This window comes from Guillardia theta (genome assembly GCF_000315625.1).
Source record: "Guillardia theta CCMP2712 unplaced genomic scaffold GUITHscaffold_12, whole genome shotgun sequence".
Classification (NCBI taxonomy): domain Eukaryota; class Cryptophyceae; order Pyrenomonadales; family Geminigeraceae; genus Guillardia; species Guillardia theta.
Genome location: NW_005434662.1, coordinates 204,638 through 218,173, shown reverse-complemented (window position 1 = coordinate 218,173; position 13,536 = coordinate 204,638). Strand labels below are relative to the sequence as shown.

At 48.0% G+C, this 13,536-nt stretch overlaps 3 protein-coding genes and 1 non-coding gene across 4 annotated transcripts; 2 read left to right on the top strand and 2 right to left on the bottom strand.

Annotated features, from left to right (window-relative positions):
- Positions 1 to 2,077: 2,077 nt before the first annotated feature.
- On the top strand, positions 2,078 to 5,690 carry GUITHDRAFT_103008 (hypothetical protein; the record flags this gene model as incomplete). The annotated part of the gene is made up of 30 exons (XM_005838010.1): positions 2,078 to 2,188; positions 2,446 to 2,499; positions 2,545 to 2,598; positions 2,648 to 2,698; positions 2,758 to 2,818; positions 2,859 to 3,001; positions 3,070 to 3,219; positions 3,269 to 3,331; positions 3,389 to 3,437; positions 3,489 to 3,523; positions 3,577 to 3,642; positions 3,692 to 3,745; positions 3,791 to 3,823; positions 3,873 to 3,929; positions 3,978 to 4,028; positions 4,184 to 4,234; positions 4,287 to 4,337; positions 4,388 to 4,444; positions 4,488 to 4,541; positions 4,586 to 4,641; positions 4,695 to 4,721; positions 4,786 to 4,833; positions 4,885 to 4,930; positions 4,979 to 5,057; positions 5,110 to 5,168; positions 5,221 to 5,279; positions 5,338 to 5,382; positions 5,440 to 5,478; positions 5,528 to 5,567; positions 5,616 to 5,690. The coding sequence occupies 30 exons, from the start codon at positions 2,078 to 2,080 to the stop codon at positions 5,688 to 5,690; spliced, it is 1,818 nt and encodes a 605-aa protein (XP_005838067.1).
- Positions 5,691 to 5,974: 284 nt separating this feature from the next.
- GUITHDRAFT_t30 lies at positions 5,975 to 6,056 on the bottom strand. Its single transcript has one exon. It is a non-coding gene; the product is annotated as a tRNA-Ser (tRNA).
- A 1,146-nt stretch (positions 6,057 to 7,202) lies between these two features.
- GUITHDRAFT_85102 (hypothetical protein) lies at positions 7,203 to 8,228 on the top strand. Its single transcript, XM_005838009.1, has 5 exons — positions 7,203 to 7,282; positions 7,332 to 7,531; positions 7,578 to 7,775; positions 7,823 to 7,886; positions 7,934 to 8,228. The coding sequence occupies exons 1-5, from the start codon at positions 7,231 to 7,233 to the stop codon at positions 8,065 to 8,067; spliced, it is 648 nt and encodes a 215-aa protein (XP_005838066.1). The 5' UTR covers positions 7,203 to 7,230; the 3' UTR covers positions 8,068 to 8,228.
- Positions 8,229 to 8,278: 50 nt separating this feature from the next.
- Positions 8,279 to 10,544, bottom strand: GUITHDRAFT_161606 (hypothetical protein; the record flags this gene model as incomplete). The annotated part of the gene is made up of 20 exons (XM_005838008.1): positions 10,505 to 10,544; positions 10,393 to 10,452; positions 10,307 to 10,342; positions 10,174 to 10,245; positions 10,057 to 10,126; positions 9,953 to 10,009; positions 9,804 to 9,907; positions 9,710 to 9,746; positions 9,615 to 9,658; positions 9,507 to 9,554; positions 9,389 to 9,460; positions 9,301 to 9,342; positions 9,224 to 9,248; positions 9,122 to 9,180; positions 8,918 to 8,988; positions 8,820 to 8,871; positions 8,642 to 8,737; positions 8,507 to 8,564; positions 8,416 to 8,463; positions 8,279 to 8,370 (listed from the first exon to the last, which is right to left on the bottom strand). Exons 1-20 carry the CDS (start codon positions 10,505 to 10,507, stop codon positions 8,279 to 8,281), a joined length of 1,146 nt encoding a protein of 381 aa, XP_005838065.1. The 5' UTR covers positions 10,508 to 10,544.
- Positions 10,545 to 13,536: the final 2,992 nt, after the last annotated feature.

Here is a 13,536-nt window from a genome sequence, read left to right as displayed (position 1 = left end):
ACCGAGGTCGCTTCTCACTTGCTTATTCTGCAATCTCTATTCCACTGATCTCCCTTCTTCACAGCTCTTCCCTCCTCTCCTCTCCTCTCCTCTCCTCTCCTCTTTCCTGCTCGTCACTCTACCACACCTGCATGATACTTCCAAGTCAACTTCTATCCTCCTCAGTTCTCGTCCTACGACCGCACTTCTTGCTCTTCGCTCGCTCCCTTCCCTTTCGATCTCGTGGTGCACCATTGGCAACCGCTTGTCCAAATTGTTCTTCAGACGGAACAGCGCCAGTTCTGTGTAAAGTACAAAATGTCATTCGAGGACCCCTAGGCTAGTCCAGGACCCCCTCTGTCGCTACTCGGGACTGTTCCTGGACGGGGTGGAAGTGTTAAATTAGACAGCAAGGGTGGTATGAAGGGTCAATCGAGGGGGCTGGGGTGAAATGAATTAAGGCAGGGGTAGGGTACCAGTAGGTACCCTGTATGTACGCTATTTTGGAACCACCCCACCTACTGGTTTTCCAAATCTCAGCGTCATTGCCCATTATACCCCATTGCCACTACCCTACCCTATCATGAAACACAGTACCCCTGCACTTACCTACCCTGCTGGAGGAAATGTACCCCACCATTTCTAAGTCAAGGACCCCGTGCAATTTTGACTACCCCCGTCGTCTCAAGAGCAGCAGCACCCCATTTTACTATGGATTTGAACAGGGTGGGTGCTATTGTGTACTCAAGTATGGCGTGGAGATTCGGCAGGGAAGGACGAGGGCTGTAGAGGAGGGAGGAGAGGAAAGCAAAGACAGGAAAGAAGATGCATAAAAGGAATCATGCAGCCAACAAGAGATGACTTGTTAGGATAGCAGGAAGGATGATGTGTCCAAGGAGAGAGATCGACAGAGACGCGAAGGGATCATTCGGGAAGGAGACTGGAAGGGAGGTGAATGGCATTGATGGCAATGTATGAGAAGCGAGTGATCATCGGAGACGGAAAGAGCATGTCAAAAATTAGCGCATGTTAAGTGCGATGGAAAGGAATGAAATGGGGACAAAAAGAGCTTGATTTTGGTGCGAGGGATTATCGTAAACATATTGATTTGGCCTAGAAGAAGACGGGAAAGGCACTTATTTCGTTTGGAGATACATAGCATGGGGCATAGATCGAATTTAATTTTTGTTAGATCACAATTGAGGAATATGCAGAAGCGTTTCTAATGTGAAGAAGGAACAAAAGCTCGTTCTTATCATCGGTTATCCGAATTTTTAGAGTTTACCGAACTTTTTGCGATAGTGATAGACAACAGGAATTGATCCAAAGATGTCAGTCTTGATGTTGATGTTTTTTCCGGGAAGAGAGATGTCGGGGGAAAGTTGACGGCTGCATAGGTGTCTGGTGGCACATAGAAAGAGGACTGTGATATCGAGGTTGTTGGAGGATGTATTCCTACAATCAACCCTTCGTCTACGCAAACCTCCCTCCTCAAAACGTCTACAACCACCATGTTGGATATCCTTATGGTGTTCCTTCGATTCCCGGGCAACTACAACAGAATGTTCCGGTAAGCGCGAGCTTTGTCGTCCATTGGTAAGCGCATGAATCCAGATTCGAGCAAGTCGCGTCGATGGCATGGAGTCCCATGCCCCTGATCTGAGAGGATCTCAACGTCCGATGATGCAAGGGCCTCCAAGTAGTCTTGTGTGCTCATAGAAAATTCATTTGATCTGCTCGGCAGGCGGCGGAAGATTGACACAGCCGCTGCAATATCACAACATGACACCTTTACGTTCAAATGTGAGCGATGCCACTCTGCTGGTTGATAAAGCGACATTTGAAACCCTGAAACCAGGTGGGGGAAACCAGGAATTACATCGAGCCGAGTAGACATGAGGTAGAAGTGCTTGAGATGAAATGTTGCCGCAATGATTTGTCTTTGCTTGCAGAACCTGCTATCATCGTCCACGTCAAATCTGGATCAGATACATGCTTCTCGCGGTCAAGGTCGACCTTGTTATAAATCGGATCGTTGAAGACTAATAATTTTGTTGGTTTTCCAGCTGATATTTTGAGGGCTTCAACGAGCAACCTTATGAACAATCAGCCTTTGAATCCGACTCAGGGAAGCAATAGCACGTATTTTGATGGGAAGAATTACCAGCATCAAATCTCTACTCAAGAAAAGGATAATCTCCGCCAGAAGGTGCTTGTCAAGATGAATAGCTCCTCGTTGAGCATGAATGCTGATGAATGTTGATAATTGTGCGGCAGGTGGACGAGTTGAAAAGCAAAGTGGACGTGCAAGTTAGTGTTTTGCCCGTGCTGACGATTTTCTTTGCCAATGAGCCTGTCGTCTAGGCCGAAGAAATCATTCGAAGGAACGAAGAATTGATCGATTTGCAAAGAAACCATGTTGACAATCGAACCTCGGGGTCTGCAAGCCTGATTGATGGTTCACAGGAAGCTTTCAGAGAGAAATTTATTCTATTCCGCGAAGGAATGCGGTCCAAAACTGTAAGATCTATTTGCCCTTCCTGTTTCCCGTGAATTGTTTTGCAGGATGAGTCAGATTCTAGAATTCAGCAGATGGAAGAAGAGCTCAGGAAGACACAAGTCAGCGTGTGTTCTGTTATTTTGGTACTTCTCACAAAACGGACCCTAGGAGGAGATAGCGCAGTTGAATACCAGCGCACAGTACCCACCTGATGCTCAGGTGACTACACCGAATCGACCTCCGCCTCGCAACTTCTATCCCTGAAGCGACCCCGGCAGGTGAAGGAACTGAAGGATCAGGCACAACAGAAGGAATCACAGATCGAGGATCTGCAGTCGGGTATCTCGCAGGTAGCTCACTTGCCACAATGCCGTCTCAGCCCACCTGAAGTTGGTCTTCAATGTCCTTCAGCTGCAAATGCAGCTGGACTTGGAGAAGTCTGGGGGTTCTCTCAGACTGAGAGACGAGTTGAGCCTGAAGGAGAGCATCCTCCGAGATCTGCAGAATAGAGCTGAGAATCAGGTGAGTTGCACGACTAGTGGGATCAACATGCCTGATTATGGAGAAAGACGGAGTTTCTGCAATCGCAGAGCAACCGGATTGCTGAGCTGGATGACTTGGTGAGCAAGGTCAGCCAGATTGTTGCAAAGAAGATCTTGGGAACGTCATCTGTATGCTTGCAGGCGAATGCTGAGAATGCTGCAAAACAAGAACAAGGGGCGCAGCTGCAAAGCATGAAGGTGAAGGCTGTTAGACTTGCATGGTTCCAGCTTGATGACATGGTCGCAGCTGAGACCGCTCCTTGATGCGAATGCGGAACAGGACAAAACCCTCCAAATGCAAAGTGAGATGGTAACTCCCCAAAGGCATTCATGTGGATGCATGTCTAACGATCATTTTGTTGAATAGATCCAAAAACTAGAGAGGGACGTCTTGGATGAAAAAGAAAAACAAACTGGTCTTTCCGAGATGACTCAACTTGCATTCTGTTGATGATTTCTTATTTCAGAATCGAAGAATCTTCTCGAGAGCATGAATTCGCAGGTAAGAGAGATAGTTCGAGGTTGTCGAGCATCAACTGACCTTTGCTCGATAAGATTTCGCGAGCTCGAGTGGAGATGGGGGCGAGGAACGATGAAATAGAATCCAAGAAAGCAGAGATTGTTGGTCAACTCTTTCCCATCTTCATGTGTTTTACATGCTGTCGATCAGAAAAGGATGGATCAGGAGTGTGCGGCTGCTTTGGAATCTGAGAAGAGCCTGAAGGTATCGAAGTGAGATATACTTGTGCTTTGCTGACAGTGAAATTAGAACATGCTGCAAGAGAGTGAGAAGCTGCTTCAAGTAGACTGTTGAACCTCGATCGAATACTTTCTGAGGGAAGTGGTTGCAGGCTGAATCCCAATATCCTCTAGCAGTTCAACAATATCAGGGCGAGATTGCCAACCAAGTATTTGACATGCCATTGCCCCTGGGTTCTGAACTCCAATCACTCCAGCGATCGATGACAATGAGGACTGCGGATGAAAATGAAGAGCTCCGGAAAGCGGTGAAGCAGCTAATGATTTAGCGCCGTCCTTACTTTGTAATCGCAGGAGAACTTCCTGCAGATGAAGCTTGAGCAACTTCAAGAGCAGCTCAAGCGCGCAAGACAGGAACTTGAAGAAGAACGTCAATGACGGAAGAGTGAAGGATTTGTTGCAGGCATCGCAGAACGAGTCTCTGGCATTGTCTGGCAAGAGGGAAAGACTTCAGGTCATGATCTACCAACAAGGTCTGGACTGTAAGAGCTCAGACTTGCAAACAGGCTGAAGTCAACGACATGCGCATGAAGGTGCAGGGTCAGCAGTCAACTCCCGTAAACGATGTTGCACTGTTCCAGGTCGTTGTGATTGAGTTGGGATGCAGCAGACGTCGGCTCAGCCCAACGAAGAGCTGAAGCAAAGTCGATTGAGGATCGAAAACGTGAGTTGACCGTCGATCTGTGCTTCTGCTGACGCGCGCACAGGTGGAGCACGTGATCAAGAGTCTGCGAGAGACTTACAACCAGCGGATAGCAGAGGTCACTTAGTCGCCTTCATGGTGAGTTGTGACACAGTGGGCCAGGCACAAGGGCTTCACCGGAGCCTTGGGGAGAACTCGACACAATCTCAACACCCGAAGTGATCAACTTTGAGTTGTCAAGACATTTCGATTGACGAATTTGCGCTGACAGCAACGTTGACAACAACTTGGGCCCTCGGTGAGCTTGTTGTCGTGGGATTGCGGTGAAGATTTCATTCCTGCTCATATTGCACTCCTTGCAGGCTGAGGATGGCGGAAGAGAGAGTGAGGGACAACGAAGCGGTGTTGAGGTGCTTGTGTCTCGCGGCAGACCCACTGGCAAAGGATGATGAGAGAATCAGGGACTTGAACATGAAGAGAGAATTCTTGCGGAACCGCATGCAGCAGGTGAGCTGCCGGCGTGTCCTGGCTGAGGTTTTGAACTGTTCGGTCAAGGCCGCGAGCCAAGGCAATCCACGGGTGGATCAGAGCCGGCTGATCCGATGCAGAGATACCCTCCTCAGCAAGCTCATCGGTTTGCCTCCTGCCAAAGTAGTCCTGTCCGTTGACATAAGCTTGTCACCCAGGAAACTGGCAGAAGCAGACACTTGGACGAGCCTTTGCTGCTTGGTTGCGCTCGATCGAGGTCCTCGAATGCGCTGTTGCTCCTTCTTGTCGCTCACGTGTAACGAGCGCAGGCGTTCAAGATGGATCGGATTTTGATGGAGAGCGATAAATACATGTCGATGGACTCGAGGTGATTCCCTCCACCTCCTCTTGCCGTGTCTTGTGCTCTTCCCTGACATAGTCGACAGCATCGATGACCTCTTGACTGACGCGCTGTCGAAGCGACGGGCGAGGTTGTTGAGCTGACGTGCCGAGCTATCTGTTCTCATCGCGTCGTTTCCTCTTCGCAGGTCCATCGTTGCGTCTTCGGTCTCTCTGGGAGGCTCAAGGTCAGAGTCTCTCTCCCCTCGTTCTGCTTGCATGATTGTCTTTCCTCAGCATCGACGACGAGTTGTTCCAAGCCGCAGCCACGAGACCGGTGGGCATCTCTATCTCATGCCTGTGTGATCCTGAACGCCTGCTGCAGGTCTCTGGCGGCGGAGGAAGTGTCGTGAGCTTTGGAGGATCCAGCATGAGCGGCTCGATCGAGTGGATGGTCTGATTGTCTTGCAGTGTCGCACTGTTTGTGCGGCGATGTGAAGTATGGGGCGGTTGATTAGCTTGTCCGACTCAACGGTGATGATCCTAGAGGGAAATCATTGGCACTTAAATCAGATTTCAATGAATGAATCCGCTCAGGCCAGGACCCTTGCCAGTACGGTATCTCCGATGGGTCCCAGCTCATAGGGGAGTCATGCCACCTCGTGACTCGGTGACCTACGGTTGCAGTGCGAGTCAACTTGCAAGCTCGCGGCGGTCGGGCGGCAAAAATGCATGAAAAAGAAACGCAATCGGCAGGACTCGAACCTGCGCGGGGAGACCCCAAAGGATTTCTAGTCCTTCGCCTTAACCGCTCGGCCACGATTGCTCTGTCAGGTACAATCTTTCAGAGTTTATATTAGATATTTTCAAAATTCTATTCAATTTTGCTCGTCAATTTTCAATTGATAAAGGACATTTTGATATGGTTCACAGAAATCAGTTGTGACCTGCAGGGCAAGTGAAATATTGTTTAATATTTGAAATGTTCTCTTCATGTTTCAAAGTTAGCCTCAAAAGATGGGGTGCACGGAGGGTCCCGAACAATTTGAGAATTCAGTTTTGAAACAATAAAATAATGGTCCTCGGCAAGGCTGGTGACTCAATAGGTCAAGGCTTCTGATTTTGATACTTACGGATACTGATAAATACCAGAGATGCTCTTGGGGGCATTGAGGATCGCAAACAGAACATTTCTTCTGCAATATTTGAAATTAATTTATAGAATGAGGAATATTCGAGGGTTTATTAAAACTGAGTTTTATAGTGAAAGCTGCCACCTCCCCATGCGCACTGACCGCATCAACACTGAGGAGGGACGGGACAGGAGAAGAGTTCAGAGGAAGTATGAAGCAGTAGAAGCAGTAGAAGAGAGGAGTAGAGAGAATGAGGAACACGAGGATGATATGATCTTTTCAGGGAAGGTATTGAGTGCTACATCTTATGTCAGGCTAATTGAGATGATTGGAGAAAATCCCTCCAAACGTGCATAGGTGCAGCTTAGGGATGCCAACCAGTACATTGCAGACTAAGAGATCAAGGAACAAAGTAACAGAGAAGTCTTTCATTTGATGATAGGATAGGAACATTTTATTCGACGTCAAATAGGCATGAAACGTAGGTAGATTGCAAGGGGAAGCGGGAAGAACTTGACACCAACAGAGATCAACGTGCGCATTGTTGGTGCAAAAACACTGAAAGAAGATAGGACCATAATAAGATGCAAATGGACTTTGAAGGAAAAGATTTCTGGAAAGGTGTCATGTTGTTCTTGTGTAGCCCTGCAACCACCAGTTGCAACAATCACTTGGGAAAGGAAAATAGAATGAGTATAAAAAAAGAGAAAGAAAGAAAATCTGAATACCAGACGACAATTTTACTAGTTCGCTTGCATTTATGTTTACATGGTGGTCGTCAAGCTGTTTGCTTGTTCTATGAGCATCAGGTCTGCTGTCCAATCGGTGAAATGCCTTCCAGCAGGTCAACACTAGAGTCTGGTTGCCATGGCTGATGTGAGGGGGAAGAACAATTACAAAATTGTGCTTCTCGGTGAAGGTGACCCTCATTTTGCTTATTCTCTTGGTTTGCTGACCAAATCGTGCAGGTCGTGTTGGAAAGACATCGCTCGTTTTGAGGTACGTGAACAACACCTTCTCGGACAAGCAGCAGACCACCATCCAAGCATCATTTCTCAGCAAGCGAATAAATATAGGAGAGAATACGTGCAACCTCGCGATCTGGGATACAGCTGGTCAAGAGCGTTTCCATGCCTTAGGCCCAATCTATTACAGAGATGCCGACGGGGTATGCCGGCGCTGCCCTCATGTTGTTTGGCTCATATGAATGTCAGGCACTCCTGGTGTACGATACAACTGACACTGAAAGCTTTGCAAAAGTGAAGAATTGGGTCAAAGAGTTGAGGAAGATGGTTGGACAGGAGATTGTCCTGTGCATTGCAGGGAACAAGATTGATCTGGATAAAGAGAGACAAGTTGAGAAGAGTGAAGCGGAAGAGTATGCAGCTAGCGTTGGAGCATATCACTTTCAGGTTCTCGGTGTTGTTGGTTGTTCTTCACCTCACCGTAGTCGCTCCAGACTTCCGCAAAGCTCGGAAAAGGCATCGAGGAAACATTCCTTGCGCTGGCAAAGAAGATGATCGGTATGTCAACATGAGGCTGTTAACAAAAATGACTGTAAGGTCTTCAGAACAAAGGCAGGAGAACGACTCTAGGCAATCGGCTCGGCGAAGTGGGGGAAATGCGCCGATTCTTGTGGTTGCCGACGACACCTCGAACGGAGGAAGTGGAGCAGCCAGTGGGAGCAAAGCTTGCAACTGTTAGGAGGAGAAAGATATCGCTCCTCACACGCTCTCTCAGACTGTGAGACCAGACAAGTTGGATAGCCAGTCTCTTGATGTTTCAGTACGCCCATTCAAAGTATTTATAGATATCCATCTCATGATAGACCCCAATTCCGATATGATTACATAGTTGTACCCATCAACTCATTTATAACTCTTCCTTTGAGATCGTTTGTTCCTTCACACCAGTGTTACAACCCTTCCGGCATAGGATGATAGACCTTGATCTGGCTTCTTGCCTCATTATCCCGTTGCTGCCCTTTCTTCGTTCCCTTTTCTATTCCTTCCGATCTGTCAGATTTTGCACCCTCTGATCATAAACTCTCACTTGTTGTTGCCTTTCTTCGCTGGACAACCTCGAGAGCAACCATTCCGCCTGGATGTGTCATCGCTCTCTAGCCATCACATCGATCACTTACCGACTGTAGGCAAGCTCTGCCACCTCTTGACCTCGAAGCCAAGTCCAGAAGCCCAGTCCTTTCCGACGGTCTCAGCATTAGACAACAAAAAAGGAAAGGGACCGACCATGACCGTTGCAGCTTCTTCTTCAACACCTGAAACAAGAAATCATTCAAAGATACGATACAAACAGCTCGACCGAAAAGTAGCGGTTCTCCTGCCATTTCGAGGATCTTCTTCATGTACGAGTGCTGCATGGAAATGGGAAGAAAGTGAGAGTCCAAGGTTTGAGATGTCTGCAAGGGAGGGCAATCGAATCACAGCAAGGTTCACCTTTTCACCCCTCACAACTTGGGTGTGCAAGTAATCGAAGACAACCACCGAGCTTGAGAGATAGTGAGACACGTGAGACGGTGAGTTTTTGAGTTCACCCTTGCGCACACTCCGACACAAAGTCCAAAAGCTGGGTGACCTTGTTTTTTGGGAGATAGTAGATCAATCCCTTGCAGAGAATGAATGGAAGAATCAAGTCTGAATAATTAGAAAACCTCCACGATAAAGATGGTTTTCGCATTTTTGTTAAAGCCGCTCTTCGAAAATTCTTTCAGGAGAGTTAAAGAACATCATTTTCTCACCTTCTCTAACTTTTGCAGCCATTGCTCATCGCGGACATCGAGCGGTACAAACGAAACACCTTGTACAGTTTCAAAACTTGAATATTCCTAGCCAGCTCACACCTGACGCGTCCATCCCAGCCGCAGCCTGAAGCAAAGATGGAGAATCTCACAAATTCAAAAAGGAAATGCAGCACTACCAGCGAGTCCAGCTTTGCTCGTTGCGTCACGTTAAAGTCAACCTAGTATGACACTCAATGTTGGTGGCTAGTGAGGTGCTTCTAGTACCTCAAAGAACTTCATCCTCCTACCATGCTTGCCGTACGCCCTCACATCGAATCCGGCGCCGAGTATCACAGCCTGTATGAACGTTGATTGTGCTATGAGCCGGAGAAGCGGAGGAAACCTGCTTTGCACTTTCTTCCTCCAGTACAGCATCGATGAACAAGTTTCTCTGTCGAGATGCCACAATCGGTGACAAGGCAAGGGGTTGAAAGGATTTAGGTTTACTTACCTGTGGAACGAGATCTGGAAAGGTAGCCTCAAGCCCGAGCGAAGCTAAATCACGATTGTGAAAATGACGACCAGAGATTTGCAAGCACAACAGACCTGAATCGCTGTATATCCAGAATCCAGTCAAGATTGCCTGGTTAAAGGATTTTAAGGAGGAATACAGATCATGGTAACGATGAGAGAACAAGACCGGATAAATGTATAACATGTTCGCATGATTTATGGCGCTTGGGGCGAAAGGAGAGAATGGCAAAGAATCGTACAGCCTTGCGGCCTCTTTGTCTTCCCTCACCCCTACATGACAAGACAATCAAAGCCATCCAGCATGCTTTCTCATACCTAGCATATGCATAGCATTCCTTTCTTGTAATATTCGCAATGGAGAATATTTGATTCCTGTTTGACTTCGACTCATCAAAGGATCGGAGGGTAGCAAGCAATACCAGGATATTTCTTGAGAAAGCCACCATATAACAGTGGAGCACTAGAAAGAGCGAGGGGGCAGAACACACTCTGTATCGGAGATGAGTACGAGCATGTCAGACCAACTGGTCCCCTACCTCCAAGATGACGAAAGGAACAAGCTTGGCCCGGTCTGCATGCAAAGCACAGGCACAGCAGACGAGAAATATCTGCAGTGAGAAGATAGATCAGCACTACTGGGAGAGATTGGACAAAAAAGAGGGTGAAAACCAAGAAAACGTAGAACAAAACTGCTCGAAAACAGGCCTGCAAACCTTATAAAACTACTATCACAACTTTGACAGGAACAGCACAACCGTAAGCACGCTTCGACGAAACTTGTTGAAGTCAGGCTGCAGGTTCGTGTACCTTCCAAACTGCATGACGAGTCAACAATTACCCAGCAAGGACGACGCTCTGTCAACATACCATTCTAGGTCGCTAGCACTTTGCTCGAAGATCACAGCCTGCAAACTTGATGCCCTCACACTGACCGGTGCCACGAGTTCACTGAATCCCGAGCTGAGCGCCCGGGCCCCGGCGCCGCCCGGGGCCCCCCGCCGGGCGCGCCTGCGCCGCGCGGCCCGGGGGGGCTCACTGTCCGAGAGCCAGCCCCACCCCCGATCGGCGGCGCTGGGCCCCCGGTCCGGCTCGCGGGACGGCCCGGGCATTGAGAGTGCGGCCGCCCGGCGCGGGCGGCCGGGGTGACGGAGCCGCCGCAAGCCTCCGATTCAGTCATTGTCCTCGTACTGCTTTTTAACTTAACTTTGAGTAAAAGACATTTCCAAGTGTTAGTAGACTTGTACTTGTACTCAGTGCCAAAGTATTTTGCTCAACTGAGTCTGAGTTTAATGAGTCGCGCGGGCAATGCCGACTTGAAAAGAAGAAAGCTGGAGCAGAGAGATCATGAGACAAGGCGAAATATCCGAGAAAGGTTAGTTGGTGAATCTAGAGCGCGAACCCGTTTGCATCAATTGAGGCTTCCGATGTCTTGAATGCTCCGAAATATTTGTCTTGTGACTGGGACATGGAGTTTGATTTGATTCCTCCTGTTGGTGTCTTTTTTCACGATGTCACGGTGCATAAGAAGCATAGATGCGGATTGATCAAGGAAGTCACTTCAGATAAAATGCTTGAAGTACGGTATGTGCTGCCAGCAATCAACAATCCTGGAATTTCCATATACCGGTGCAGCGCCCTCAATCCCAATAGGCAGCAAAGAGACTTTGACGGAAGTGTTTGGGAACATTTCCCAAGCCGACAAGCGAAGATATCGCAGATATCTCGATTCCATGCAACCCAACGATTGTTTTCAGAGCATCTACACGGATATTCTTCCACTGGCTGATGTGGTCGGAATTTTCAAAGTTACATTTCCTTTCTGTTCTGTCCTAAGTTCCATTCAGAGTACTTCAACATTTGCGTGTGATCGGATGGCTTTGTTTTGAAAATGTGAACAGGGACGAGCGACTCCAAATGGGTTTCTTCCAAAAATTTCGTCTGACAGCTGATATGCTGCACTCATATTTTGGACAACCAGGAAATACGATCGATTATTTCAAAACCTCTACAGAGCTTGGGATAATCAGAGACACTCTAAAGCGATGGCTCAATGCTCGTGGAGCTGTTAATTGAAATTCAAGGAAAGCAAGGGGGCTTGACTTCGACATTCATATTCCTGTATTCAACTGCATACTTGCCTTGTTGCAAAAGGTCCCAATTGATGACAAGCTTGTTACGTGTACAGGATCGGACAGTGGGAAACAATTCACTTGGTGCATAGATGCAGAATTGTTGAAGACTGCTTTGTTTCAGAGAGAGCTGCACATCCCTCTCAAAGCGAATCCTTATCATTTAGGACCTGCAAGGGGCACTATCTATCTTGAAGGTCCGCTGTATGTTACACTCGTTTCCAAGCCTAGCTTGAACGTCGATCGGGCTGTAATTAAACTTATGATGAAATTTTCGAGAATCGTGCGATTAGGTTGGACTAATGAAATAATCTGGGAATTCCCAGACCCTTGACTCTTTTGGCGCTTCGTTTTCTCCCATTCTCCCTCCCTTAGTGCTTTGTGGAAGGGGACGGAATGAACAGGGAATGACAAGGGAGAAGGAGAGTGGAGGGGATAGGACAAACGATCATCGGATTCAGAAGGAGAGTAGAGGGGAAAAGACAAACGATACAGATTGAAGCATTGATTGAGTTTATCTTGATTCGCAGTCGATGCCAAAGCCTGAAACAGATGCTCGTTGAAATCTTCCATTAGGTTCGTCAAATTGGAACTATCGGTTTTCAGAATCATGTCATTCAGTAGCTTGACACTAACCTACTTTCGGATGAATCATGCCGCATGCAAGTCATGTAGCATCCGGCCAAGCCTTCGTATAGCATCTGGTTGGATCTGACATCAGTGTGAGACCACCTCGCCAACGTGGTTGTTCTTCATGGACCTTTCAAACTCTCAATGGCGAGATTTCTGTTCAAACTCATTCCCCGCGGCTATGTAAGGCCGATTGACTGAGGACGTCACTGGTTCTAGACTCGGAGGTTCAGGCATAGCAAACTGTGAACTTTCTCTACTTCCTTTTTTTATCGTAATCTAAGGTTGGTCTGTTTGAACTGAGCACACTGAGAGACACAATGAGTAGAATTCTGGACGTGCCACCAAGCGCAACAGCGAGTCGGAGCACGACCGTACTAGGACGCTCGGCGCCCTTTCCAGACGAGGGATGCTTTGAAGAGATCGTTGATATCGAGACTCGCGGCTTCACACCTCAAGCAGGGGTTAGCATATCAGCTTATTACATCGCCACAGCCAGCTTCATACGGTCGAGAATAACAAGGTCTGCACGCAGGGACCCTCTGTCAAGCGGACGAGCCGGATCTAGCTGCATCAGGCCCTGGTTGATCGCCGGTGGCATGCCGCAATATATGGACCTTATGGACCAGATATGGACCTCAGTGACCTGGATGAAGCACGCTTGCACAATTCGATTCCATCTCCAGCTCTCTTCCACCTCGCGGGCGGACCTCCTTTTCCAGTGCACAGTTGATGCAGACTTTCCTCCCTAATCTTGAGCGGCGGGCGCACTTATCCCAGGTTCAGGCAGCTCTTCTCCGGGCTCATGGCAGCTACCGTGACAGTGGAGCTCTATCCCCCCGAATCCGCGCTTGGCGGCCGGATGCTACATGAACGATGGACTCGGATGGTGATGACAAATGATATCGATATTGGAGAAAAGGACTCGACGGTTTGACATTCAGTGTATTCAAGCCTCTCCGGTTGGCTTTATTAGCGGGCCATGAGATCGATAATCTGATCGAGTTTAGTGCTCAAACTCTGATTGATCTCAGATGATACATTTTTAATCTCGGATCTGATTTTCTGATCCCTTTCCTTGATCTCGGATCTCATTGCCTCAATACTTTCCTTCAAGTTCAAGTTTGATTCACTTCCTCG